The 14045-nt window shown below is 38.2% G+C and overlaps 1 protein-coding gene across 1 annotated transcript in view; it reads left to right on the top strand.

The window, feature by feature from the left end:
* The window catches only part of DNAH6 (dynein axonemal heavy chain 6), a 223692-nt gene that overhangs the window by 27756 nt on the left and 181891 nt on the right, over nucleotides 1-14045 (top strand). The window contains exon 4 of the mRNA XM_036335492.1: nucleotides 6924-7194. Within this exon, the coding sequence (XP_036191385.1) occupies nucleotides 6924-7194 (271 nt within the window). The remainder of the gene's footprint in view (nucleotides 1-6923; nucleotides 7195-14045) is intronic.

Below are 14045 nucleotides of genomic sequence, written 5' to 3'. Positions count from 1 at the left end.
TGTCCCCTTTATTATTATAAAATGTGCATCTTTCTCTCTTGTTATCTTTATTGTCTTAAAATCTATTCTGTCAGATATAAGTATGGTTACGCCTGCTTTTCCGCGGATGTTATTTGCTTGGAGAATCATTTTGCACCCTTTTACTTTGAATCTACCTTTGTCTTTGTAACTTAGATGTGTCTCTTGTAAGCAGCATATGGTTGGGTTTTGTTTTTTATCTCCTCTGCTATTCTGTGCCTCTTTATTGGTAAATTTAGTCCATTTGCATTTAGGGTAATTACTGGTGTCTGAGGATTTCCTATAGCCATTTTATCCTTTGTTTTCTGGTAGCTCTGTGCCTCCAGTGGTTCCTTTCCTTTGTGTTTCTGCCTGTTGTTTTTGTTTGGTGGTATTTCATAGTTCTTTCCTCTGTTTCCTCTTTTTTTAAGTTATGTGTCTTAGTTTGGGGATTTTTGTGTGTGGTTACCATTAGGTTTATAAAATATAAAATAAAAATTTACATACATACAGTAGTTGTTTTTTTTTTTCTTTTGAGTGCATCTTCATCCTCTTTTGCCAGTTCAGACATTTAACCCCTCTCCTTTTATGTTTTATTGTCACAAATTGTCCCTGTGTATGCTGTAAGATTTTTGATGATCTTACTCATAGTGTTGTGACCTTATGTTCTTTGTTCAGGTAGAATAACACCCTTGAGTATTTCCTGCAGTGGAGGTTTTCTGGTGATGAAATCCTTCAGCTTCTGTATGTCTGGGAACTTTTTGATTTCTACTTCATATTTAAAGGATAATTTTGCTGGATATATGATTTGTGGCTGGTAATTTCTCTCTTTTAGACATTTGAATATTTGGTTCCACTCTCTTCTGGCTTGTAGAGTTTCTGCTGAGAAGTCAGATGATATTCTGATGAGTTTTCCTTTGTAGGTCACTTCCTTCTTTACCCTGGCTGCTTTGAGAATTTATTTTGTCATTAATTTTTGACAGTTTTAATACACTGTACCTTGGAGAGGGCCTCTTTGGATTGAGGTAACGAGGTTTCTGTTTGCTTCTTTCCATAGATTTTCCATAATTTTTCATCCACTGTTTGTGTTAATAGACCATCCATTCCATGTTCCCTCTCTTCCTCTTCTGCAATGCCTATAAATCTAGTATTGCATTTTCTGATGGAGTCAGCTAGGTCTCATAGAGCTCTTTCATTTTTCTTTATGTTCAGGTCTCTCTCTTCTTCCCACTGCATCATTTCTTTATTCCTATCTTCAATATCACTAATTCTTCCTTCCATCTGTTTTCTACACTCAGCAGTTCACTCTTTTTAAAATATATATATTTTATTGGTATTTTTTACAGAGATGTAGGGAGAGGGATAGAGAGTTAGAAACATCGATGAGAGAGAAACATCGATCAGCTGCCTCCTGCACACCCCCTACTGGGGATGTGCCCACAACCAAGGTACATGCCCTTGACCAGAATTGAAACTGGGACCTTTCAGTCCGCAGGCCAATGCTCTATCGGGTAGAGTCTATCCACTGAAATGATGCAGAGTAAAGAAGAGAGAGACCTGAACAAACCAATTAGGGCCAGTAGTTCACTCTTAATCCCCTTAATTGCATGCTGCATTGCCAGAATTTCTGATTGGTTCTTTTATAAAGTTTCCATCCCTTTGGTAAAGTACTTTTTTTGTTCATTGATTTTTTTTCCTGAGTGTACTGAATTGCCTGCCAGTATTTTCTCACATCTCATTGAGTATTTTCAGAACTGCAATCTTGAAATCTCTGTCATTTATAGCACATATTTCCAAATGTTCCAGCTTGCTTTCTAGGTACAGTGGGGCCTTGACTTACGAGTGTCCCGACTAACGAGTTTTTTGAGATACCAGCTGTCTCTCAGCCGATTTTTTGCATTGAGTTGATAGAGTAATTTGAGTTAACAAGCTCCTTAACGAGCTCGGTCTCGGAATGAATTAAACTCGTAAGTCAAGGCCCCACTGTACTTTTCATTTTCTTTCTGAGCTTCCTTATTACTGTGGTTATTCATGGTATTTGCTGGCCTCCTTTATCTTGGCATGCATGTATATATATATGTATGTATTATTGGCCCTTCTCTAGCAGCTTTCTCTGAAATGTTTTTCTACTATTTTTCAGTATACGGTGCTGAATCACAAGATATTTACCTCTGTGATCTCCCAGACTTAACCTCCAAGGCTTCCATAAAACAGTACAGCTGCACTGCTTGGGGGTGGGGTTTGTTTTGCCCTCACCCTAATGGCAACCCTGGATCTCTGTGGGTAAATTCACCATCATAGACCACACCTGTCACCTCTACAAGGGTCTTTAGTAACAGACCAACCCATACAGAGCGAGTTTTCCAGATATGCTTGGGGGCTGTGGTGAATCATTTGTTCTGATTTTCAGGTTGGTTTGATGACTAATGTTAATGAAACACCTGAAGTTGATTACAGTTTAAGAGATATGTAGAAATTTCACATTTAGGAGAGAATCACCTCTCAAGAATGTCCTAATTATATCTTCAGCTGTCGACAAAGAAAAAAATGAATAACATTTTATGCTTCCCATACACCCCACCAGCAACATATAATACCTGGTATATTCCAGACATTTCTGGTGTGAGTTCATTAGAGCACAAAGTGTCAACAGTGGAATCAGATAAAAGCTGCACAGGTTGATGTTGTCCCATTACAGCACTAAAGAGAGCAACTGTCAAGGCTCTCTCACCTCTCCACAGCACCATCAGCTTCCCTTGTGTGTATGGCTTGAGTTTGCTTTCATCCTGGTTTGTTATGTCCTAATTTTTTTAAGAAATATTTTTTTACTTAATTTTATTGAATTAAAATTTGAAAATTAAAAATGATTTATGCCAATCGTTCTTAGTTTTTGTTTGTTTGTTTGTTTATGTTAATCTTCACTCAAAGATATTTTATCCATTGATTTTTAGAGAGAGTGGAAGGGAGTGGGGAGAAACATAGATGTGAGAGAAACACATTTATATGAGAGAGACAGATTTATTGTCTCTGGCATGTACCCCCAACAGGGCTGAGGATCAAACCTGCAACCAAGGTATGTGCCCTTGACTGGGAATCAAACCTGAAACCCTTTAAGTTTGGGGGCCAACACAAAGTGCTGAGCCATACCCTCCAGGGTGGTTCTTAGTTTTTTGATTAACAAACCCAAGGCATATGAGACTTTTGTTCTAATTCCTTAAAAACTTATATATGCACAGTTTGTTTACATCATTTCAGGGATTTCACAGATGACTGAAGTCTATACTAAAGGACCTTGAATTTTAAGTTCAGAGCTAAGGCCTAGAAGAGAACATAGACATGTGAAACAGTTGATTTTCACCAGAGTATTCCTATCTAATCTTTGTTAGTATACATGATTTTTGTATAGTTTTAACATAGAAACAGTTAGGATTTTGTTCTGTACTTAACCTTTATCTTATTGTTTGAAACTACCAAAACTACCACAAATTCTTCATAAATTTTATTTTACTAAATTCCTAAATATCTATATATATAAAAGCCTAAGTGACCAAACGACCGGTAGACTGGTCAACCAGTTGTTATGATGCGAACTAACCACCAGGGGGCAGACGCTCAACACAGGAGCTGCCTCCTAGTGGTCAGTGTGCTCCCACAACCAACCTCCTGCAGCCTGCCAACCTCCCTTGGTCCCCTGCCCCCCGCTAGCCGACTAGCCCTCCCCCCCCCCATAGGTCCTGATCGCCCGCCAGGCTAAGGGACCCCACCTGTGCACAAATTCATGCACCGGTCCTCTATTATTTTAATAACTTGCTATATCATAATATATTTACACTTGTTCTACTATTGAATACTTAAGTTTCAGTCAGCATTTCACTGTTAGAGCTAAAATTACAGGAAATATATTTGTGCCTATAGGCAAGTTCTTATTTTAAGAAGTGTTAGAGAATTGGCCCTTTCTAGTCTCATTACTTTGTTTCCTTCACCTATATCTCTACTCCTTTTTTATGCCATTCTTGCTTTTCTTTACTTGATCTATCTCCTATAATATATAAGGTTAAAGGATGCTCTTGATAACAGTTGAAAGAGGGATATCTTGAAAAAGCAATTTCTCAATAATTATTTTGTTATGTGGTAAATTGACATATTTTTTAGCTTAATCTGGGTCTTGATTCTAGTCTTATCTAATTTATATTTTCTTGCTTTGATCTTTCTCATAAGTCTGTCATTACTGGATAGTGAAAACCTTTTTACACTACTATTATTAAATAGTTTATAAAGAATTAATTATAAATAAAAACTTATTTCCAGGTAGCTTTCATTTAGAGCTATTATGTCAAAGTCTGTATTTGATTATTTTTAAATCATGTAACTGAAATTATGAACTATACCACCAAGGTTGTGAAACCAACTGTTGTTAAAAAAAAAAAAAAAAAAAAAAAAGCAGCCCCTGTCCTTTTTTTTTTTTTTTTTTTTTTTTTTTTTACTATATTTTTTTATTGATTAAGATATTACATATGTGTCCTTGTCCCCACGTTACCCTATACCCCCCACCCCCCCCACCCCCGCTCATGCCCTCACCACCCCGTTGTCCATGTCCATTGATTAGGCCTATATGCTTGCATATAAGTCCTTTGGTTGATCTTTCCCCCTTACCCTCACCCTCCCCTACCTTCCCTCCAAGTCCCGACAGTCCAATCAATGCCTCTCCGTCTCTGGATCAGTCCTTGTTCATCAGCTTATGTTGTTCATTATATTCCACAAATGAGTGAGATCCTGTGGTATTTATCCACTCTCAAGTTCCATCCATGCTGTGGCAAATGGTAAGAGTTCCTTTTTCTTCTTCCTCTTCTTAAAGAATACCTTTCAGCATTTCATATAATGCTGGTTTGGTGGTGATGAACTCCTTTAGCTTTTTCTTATCCGTGAAGCTCTTTATCTGACCTTCTATTCTGAATGATAGCTTTGCTGGATAAAGTAATCTTGGTTGCAGGTTCTTGCTATTCATCACTTTGAATATTTCTTGCCAGTCTCTTCTGGCCTGCATGGTTTCTGTTGAGAAATCAGCTGACAGTCGTATGGGTACTCCCTTGTAGGTAACTGACTGTCTTTCTCTTGCTGCTTTTAAGATTCTCTCTTTATCTTTTGCTCTTGGCATTTTAATTATGATGTGTCTTGGTGTGGTCCTCCTTGGATTCCTTTTGTTTGGGGTTCTCTGCGCTTCCTGGACTTGTAAGTCCATTTCTTTCACCAGGTAGGGGAAGTTTTCTGTCATTATTTCTTCAAAAAGGTTTTCAATATCTTGCCCTCTCTCTCCTTCTGGTACCCCTATAATTCTGATGTTGGTACGCTTGAAGTTGTCCCAGAGGTTCCTTACACTATCTTCATATTTTTGGAATCTCTTTTCTTTTTTCTTTTTCGGTTGGGTATTTTTTGTTTCTTTGTATTTCAAATCTTTGACTTGATTCTTGGGATCCTCTTTTCTGCTGCTGGATCTCTGTAAATTATTCTTTATTTCAGTCAGTGTATGCTTAATTTCTAGTTGGTCCTTTTTCATGTCCTCCATGGTCTCCCTATACTTATTGAGGGATTCATTAAATTTATCGGCGGTTTCCATAAAATTCTTGAAAAACCTTATAACCGTGGCCTTAAACTCTATATCCAATCGTTTGCTTTCCTCCATTTCTGCCATTTGTGACCTGTTTCTTTGTCTCCGCATTTTGGCAGCTTCCCTGTGTTGATAGAGTGGCCCTGTGCGCCAGGTGTCCTGTAGGGCCCAGTAGCTCAGCCTCCCCAGTTACCTGGGGTGGACACTCTTGGTGCACTCTTGGTGCCTTGGTTGTTGTAGAATCACTGGGAGGAATTGACCTCCAGGCCAATTGGCTGTGAGAATCAGCTGTGTCTAAAGTGGGAGAACTTCTGTGCTGAAGACACCCTTCTGGGGCAAGACTTGCTTCAGTGGGGCTTTGATGCTCACTGAGTCTGCTCCCTGAGTGCGTCCCTTATGGATCTGAGGAGTTGCAGTCTGGATGGACCCCCTCTGACCACTGGGTACAGTGGCTCCTGGATCTAAGGAGGTGCCAATTCAGCCTCTGCCTGAGGCCACACAGCAGGAGCCACGAAGAGGCTCAGCTGTGAAGCAATGCAAGCCGCTGCGGGGCCTTGGGCCTTCTCTTGGAAGTTCCAGGTCTGCCTGGTTCGGCTGCAGTTAGGTACATTCACATGCAAAAGCCTCTGCCGCAGCCTGGGTGGGGCGGGGTCTCAGGGAGTCAGAGGGCGGAGAAAGCAGCCATGGCCGATTCTCCGCCCGGAGTCGCGCGTCTCAGTGTCCCGGTAACGGCTGCAAGCACCTCTGAGGGAAAGCCGCCCTCAAGTTCGCTCGCTGCCGGACAGACCAGCCTCTCCCCGTATGAGTCCTGGGTCCCCAGAGACTTCCCGGAACCGGAGTTCAGAGCAGTCAGGAGCTTGTGACTCAAAAAGTCAGCCGCGTCCTCAGGTGCTACCCCCTTTCCTCGCGCGCGCGCGCGAGCGCCGCCGTACCTCTGCACTTCACCTCCGCAGCGCCTCTGGCTCTCAGCGTGCTTTTCTTTCCTTCTAGTTGTAGAATTTATACTCAGCCAGCCTTCCTGTTGTTCTGGATGATGTTTGCTCAGTCCTTTGCGGTAATTTTCAATTGTTGTGTGAGGCGATAATTTCCTGGTGTTTTACCTATGCCGCCATCTTAGTTGCTCTCCGACTCCCAAATTTCCCCTGTCCTTTTCTTGAGTAAGTCATTCAATCAATCTAATAGTAGTTTGTCAGAATTTTTTAAAAAAATTAATGATATTTGTTTTCCAGAAATGTTTTATCTCTTTTAAACAAAAATAATGTAATTGCTTAATTTTGCACTGAATACTTTATTCTCTTGCCCCAATTTTTACTGGTCACAGAGTTGTAAATTATGATAACATCAACAAAAAGGACTACTATACAATTAGTGACAAAGCAGTGACACGCGTTCATAATGATGAGGACATTGAATATATCGAAATTAATCGATGGATTCAGGAATACCTATATCACAGAGAACTCATTAAGATTCCCATATTTTCACTTTTCCGGAAATGGAAAGCTTTTTATGTATGGAAGAAGAATGTGCGCTCCAAGAAGATCAATGGATGTCGAGAATCTCTACAAGAGAACTTGTTCATTGTTAATTATGTATGTATTTGTTAATCATATTTTAAAAGAATTACAGAAAAATCAGTGTATCTATTACAGGTGTTGATATAGACTGTCCCTGCACTAGACTATTTCATCTAATATTCTATTTAATGTTAAATGATGACAATTTTCATCTTGTCACATTGAAGAGCCTGGCAGTCTAGTGGTGTTTCTACATTTGACTAGAGTTGTAAGCAAAAGTTGTATTGTTAATCAGGAAATTTGTGTATCCTTTTGGACAGAGTACTAAGTGGCTGGGAACCCCTATTACCTTCTCTCATCTTTGAGGTACTCTTGACTTTATGGTCCAAAATGATTTGGAGGCTTGTTTTCATGGGCCAGTACCTCCCAATGTATCATATGTTTTCTTACCATGGATTCAGACAGGAGGGAAATTTTTAATATTTACTTTGGAGGATAGGGTAGGTAATCATGAAAAAAGTTAGCCTGAAAGATTGTTATCAAGATGTCAGTGATAGGGGCAGGGGCGGGCTGGAGAGGGTCAATGGGGGGAAAGGGAGACATATGTAATACTTTTAACAATAAAGAAACACTTTAAAAAAGATGTCAGTGATACAGTAAAGAAACATTGAAGTGATATGAATAACACAGATATTAGTGCAAAATAAGTGCATATGATGTACCATCGCAGGTCATCCATTCCATCAAGCATTGTGAATTGTGGAAAATATTCTGACACTTCTTGATAGCAATGACACCCCCTAGATCTCTAATTTCAGGAAGGGTCCATCAGTCATTGGAACCCGTTTCACTACCTTTTTACCACCTTTCATTTTTTGCCATGTCTTGGGCACTATTCATATATTTGTTACTAGGTAAATAATGTGAAGTATTTCTTTCTGCATTTGTCTCTAAAACTAACCTATTAATCCTTAAAGTTTGTTCTCTTATTTTATGTCATTCTCTCTGTCCACCATTCATACCAATAATGTTTTGGCCTGGATAATAGCTTCTCTTACATGTAGCCCTAACAGGCTAGAAAGGTCTCATCCTTTTTAAAAAATATATATATTTTATTGATTTTTACAGAGAGGAAGGGAGAGGGATAGAGAGTTAGAAACATTGATGAAAGAGAAACATCAATCAGCTGCCTCCTGCACACCCCCAACTGGGGATGTGCCCGCAACCAAGGTACATGCCCTTGACTGGAATCGAACCTGGGACCCTTCAGTCCGCAGGCCGACGCTCTATCCACTGAGCCAAACCAGCTAGGGCAGGTCTCACCCTTTTAATCTTAGATTGACCTAAATGACAGACCCATTGTGTTGGCTTCGGTATATGTTAGATGTTATAATTACCCAAGACAGTTACCACTAGTCTTATATTTGCAATTAGTTCATTAGAGGGGGTGGGGCTGATTCCCTCAAACTAGGTTGAAGGGAAATGTGGTCCTTCAAATTTTTATTTTTATAATTTTTTCAGCAACCAATGTTATTGTCACTTGTGCCTTCATTTTTTATAATGACGTTATTGAAATATAGTTCATGTACTATACAGTTCATCTGCTTTAGATACACAATTTAATGATTTTAGTATTTTCACAAAATGGATCAACTATGACCACAATAAATTTATAACCTTTCTATCACTACAGAAAGAAACCCCAGTACACATTATTGATCACTCTCCATTTCTCCTTAACTCCCCTACTACCCCCACCCCAGCTCTAGGCAGCCACTAAACTACTTTTGTCTCTATTGATTTGCCTACTCTGTACATTTCATAAAAAAATGGAACCATACACTATTTGGTTCTTTGTGACTGGCTTTTTTCAGTTAGGATAATGTTTTCAAGATTCATCTATGTTGTAGCATAGCATTTATTTCTATTGGCTAATAATATTCCATTGTAAGGAAGCACATGTTTTATTTATCTATCCATCCAGAAAGTGCTTATACTTTCTGGCTATTATGAATAATGCTGCTATGAACATTTGTATACAAGTTTTTGTCTGGACATATTCCTAGGAGTGGAATGTTTAACCTTTTGAGGAACTACAAAACAGTTTTCCAAACTCACTGCACAATTTTAAATTCCCACCAACAGCATCTAAGAGCTTTGCTTTCTTCATATTATCATTATATTTGCCTTTTTCATTATAGTCATTCCTACTGGTGGAAAAGTGGTATCTCATTATGATTTTGACTTACATTTTCCTGACAGGTATTGCTAGTGAACATCTTTTCATGTGCCTGTGGGCCATTTATTTATATTATTTGGAGAATTATTTATTCAGGTAGTTTGTCCATTTTTAAATTGGGTTACTTGTATATTACTATTGAGTTATCAGAATTCTTTATATATTCTGAATACAAATTCCTAATCAGATGTATGATCTGAAGATTTTTTTTCTCCCATTTTTGTGGGTTGCCATTCCACTTTCTTGATAATATCATTTAAGGCACAAATTGAATTTGAATTTTGATGGTACCCATTTTATCCATTTTTTATTTTGCTGCCTGTGCTTTTGGTTTTATATCTAAAAAACTTGCCTAGTCCCTGGTCTAGATTTACCCCTAAGTTTCTTCTCCTAATTGTTGTATAAGTTTAGCTCTTACACTTAGGTCTTTAATTCATCTTGTGTTAACTTTTGCTCATGGTGTAAGGTAGGGGTCCAGCTTCATTCCTTTGCATGTGTCTGTCCAGTTGTCCCAGCACTATTTGTTTACAAAGACTGTTCTCTCCCCCATTGAATTGTCTTGGCACCCTTGCCCAAAATCAACTGACAATAAATGTGAGGGGTTTTGAACTCTCAATTCTATTCTGTTTATTTATTCTTGTGCCAGCAACACACTCTTTTGAATACTGCAACTTTGTAGTAAATTTTGAAATTAGGAAGTGTGATTCTCCTAGGCCCCTTGAATTTCCACATGAATTTTTAACATCAGCTTGTCAATTTCTACAAAGCAGCCAGTTGTGATTTTTTTTATAGGGATTGCTCTAAAGCTGTAGATGAATTTTGTAAGTATTGTCATTTTAACAATATTATCTTTTATGGTCCATGAACATATAATACCTTCCCATTTATTTAGATCTTCTTGAATTACTTTCAACAATGTTTTGCAGTTTTCTGAGTATATGTTTTTCATTTCTTTGCTAACTTATTCCTAAATATTTTACTTTTTGATACTATTATATGTAGAATTGTTTTCTTAATTTTCATTTTAGATTTTTCATATATATATATATATATATATATATATAGTGTATATATACAATATATAAATAATATGTGTATATATATATATAGTTTGTGTAATTACTTTTAATTAGAATGTAGAAATATATTTTATTTTTATATATTAAGCCTGTTTCCTAAAAACTTGCAGGATTTAGATTGACCCTAACAATTTGGTTGGGGGGGTGTGTGTATGTGTGTGTGTGTGGTGTGTGTGTGTGTGTGTGTGTGTTCCTTATTCGATGAATAAGAATATGTCATCAGCAAATAGATAGTTTTACTCCTCCTCCCCAATATGGATGACTTTTATTTCATTTTCTTGCCTAAGTTCCCTGGCTAGAACATTCTGTTGAATAGAAGTGGCAAGAGCAGAAATACTTGTCTTGCTTCTGACCTTAGAGCAGTGGTTCCCAACCTTCCTAATGCCGCGGCCCTTTAATATAGTTCCTCATGTTGTGGTGACCCCCAATTTCATTGTTACAAATTGAACATAATTGAAGCCCAGTGATTAATCACAAAAACAATATGTAATTATATATGTGTTTTTCCGATGGTCTTACGCGACCCCTATGAAAGGGTCCTTCGACTCCCAAAGGGATCGCGACCCACAGGTTGAGAACTGCTGCCTTAGAGGCAAAGCTTTCAGTCTTTCACCATTAAGTATGATAATAAAGCAGTTGTTTTCTATTTCTAGTTGTTGAATGTTCATATCATGAAGCCATTATGATGCTGTCAAATGCTTTTCATGCATCTATTGAGATTATCATGTAATAGGCATGATAATAATTGATCATCAGATATTAAACCAACCTTGCAACCCTGGTATAAATAATATTTAGTCATTATGCATAATGCTTTTTATATATTGCTAGATTTGGTTTGCAAGTATTTTTTTTTAATCCTCATTCAAGGATATGTTTTTATTGATTTTTAGAGCAAGGGAGGGAGGTGGCGGGGGGGGAGAGGAAGAGAGAAGGAGAGAGAAACATTTCTGCGAGAGAGAAATATCCATTGGTTGCCTCCCATTCATGCCCCAATCAGGGACCAAACTCACATCCCAGGTATGTGCCCTGATGGGGAATCAAACCCGAAACCTTGTGGTGCATGGGACAGCACTCCAACAACTGAGCCACCCGGCCAGGGCCGATTTGCTAATACTTTGTGGAGGATATGTGTGTATTCACCAATGGAGCCACCTGGGACTAAGCTTCCTTTTTGCAAGTATCTTCTAGTCTCTTACATTTCCAGTTTTCACTTTTCTCTAGACTTCGGTGTGTATTTAGTATTAATTTTTCATCATTGTTTAACGGTGCACATCATTTCAACCAGCTAGCTACTTGATGATTTTGCCGGTTTTTTAATAATGTGTTATTTTGTTGTATGTGATACTTTCAGGTAGTTTCTGTTATTTTATTTTTGTATTCACTCAAACATTCTCATTTATTTTAATTTGAATGTCCCTTTGTAATGAAAATCTTTTTAATTTTTAGTCAGTCATTGCTTTGCAGACAAATCACTCTTAATTTCATAGATTTACATAATTATTTCTCCACTTATGAAGGGATGCCTCTTGTCCCTTTTGCTGTAACATTTTCAACACTGTGTCAGAAAGTGCATGAGAGTACTTGAGCCCAGAGTCTCTGGATGGACCAAGACTTACAATTCTAGTGGGTTCTTTAAGTACCAAATTATATAGACCACCCAGATGTTCTGATGACTCAGGTTAGGGCAAATTAAAGGTTTGGTGCTATGATGAATATAAGACTAGCAAATCCCAAGAGTTCTTGCATTCCAACTAAAGACAAGGTGTCTCAGCATGACCCTGATTTTCATAAACTTTTTATAGCAAATGCAGCTCTTCTGCACATATCTTCCAAAGTCTAATGTTTCCCCACAGGCTTTCTGGCTCAGTCATAAGCCTCCAGATGAATAATACTGATTTCCCATCTCTGAAATATTGGCATTCATTTCAGTGCAACTGGCAAAAACTCTATTTAAATGAACTTTGACAACAACAATAGCAAACAAAAGCTCATATAATAAGGAAGCTCAAGGGGGTGAATACCTTTATGCATGGCTGAATTCAGAAATTCAAATGATATCTTCTCATCTTTATTTTTTTCCTCTTTCCATCTTTCATTTCTGTATCTGTCTGTCTGTTTCATTCTCAGTTGGGCTCCTAGAATGAGCATCACCTCCAGCTCTAGGTGCAGTTAGCTCTTTTAATGAAAAGACAATATCTCTTGATGGGATGCTGGGAAGAGCACGGATTGGCTCAGCTTGGCCACACACCCAATCCTGAACCAATCACTGCACAGCTAGTAGTAGTCTGATAAGCCAGGCTTGGATATATGCCTGGTCCTCATTCCCGTGATGAAGTGAGAGTCCACCTTATCAAAACCACAGGGTAGTGAGTTTCCCAAAGGAAAGAGGGATTCTATCACCAGAATAATTGTAGGTAGGTCAGGGGAAGTGTCCTGGGCAACAAAAATTAGAGTTACCCCAGTTTTTACTTATTGAAATCCACCATCAAGATGACAAATTCTTCCGACTCTACAATTCTGCTAATCATTTAAAATAATGCTTAATCCTTATCACCTTCAGTGGGCACTATTGATATAACAGCTCAAGAATGAACCACCTAATCCAGATTCATCTGGAATTTATTACCAACGGAAACAACAAAGGGGTGAGAGGGGGGTGGGGGACACTTCCAATCTCTCTTATATTCAAGGCAGCTTTCACAATTGTTCTTTATGCTGACAGCCAGCTATTTCAGTTAAGCTAATGTAGTTTCTTGTATATTCTTTTTCTTCCAAAAAATTCCCCATTGTCAAAACTCACTTTTTGGCAGACCATCAATGTCAGCTCTGCTCTCCACCTGGATCCTTACTTTTTTTCCCTTATAATTTTGCTTTGAGGACTTCCTCTGGAGTGCTCTGGACCTCCTTGCTTTCACTGCCCCATTCTGATTACATTGTTGTCCCTACTACTATACCAGTGATGGCGAACCTTTTGAGCTCAGCGTGTCAGCATTTTGAAAAACCCTAACTTAACTCTGGTGCCGTGTCACATATAGAAATTTTTTGATATTTGCAACCATAATAAAACAAAGACTTATATTTTTGATATTTATTTTATATATTTAAATGCCACTTAACAAAGAAAAATCAACCAAAAAAATGAGCTCGCGTGTCACCTCTGACACGCGTGTCATAGGTTCGCCATCACTGTCCTATACCAATTTCGTTTAATTAGAATCTTATTTCAATTCATAGACTTAGACTCTAAACTTTTGCTTTTTTATTATGCCAATTCCCCCATCAGATGAGCTCTAAGGGCTATATGACTTCCAAATGGTTTCTCACAAAACTCTCTTCATTTAAGACTTTACTAATTATAACTCCCCTTTATTGCACTTAGAAGAGATAAAGCACTAAATGTTGGTCTGCGTAACTGTTGTTTGTCCTGTTTTGAAAGCTCCTGAAAAGTATATAACACATAAACCCATGTCCCATGCAAATACATTAATGTTAACTTTATTTCTATCATGTAATTGCTCCTCCTTTGATTAGATTAGGGGAAGTCAGAGGGGATGTCCTTGGAACATTCTTAGAACATGTGCCTTTGAAGCCAACAGCCTAGAACT

The sequence above is a fragment of the Myotis myotis genome, unplaced genomic scaffold (assembly GCF_014108235.1).
Source record: "Myotis myotis isolate mMyoMyo1 unplaced genomic scaffold, mMyoMyo1.p scaffold_m19_p_14, whole genome shotgun sequence".
Classification (NCBI taxonomy): domain Eukaryota; kingdom Metazoa; phylum Chordata; class Mammalia; order Chiroptera; family Vespertilionidae; genus Myotis; species Myotis myotis.
The sequence above is the reverse complement of the archived record's forward strand: the minus strand, read 5'-3'. Positions and strand labels throughout refer to the sequence as shown.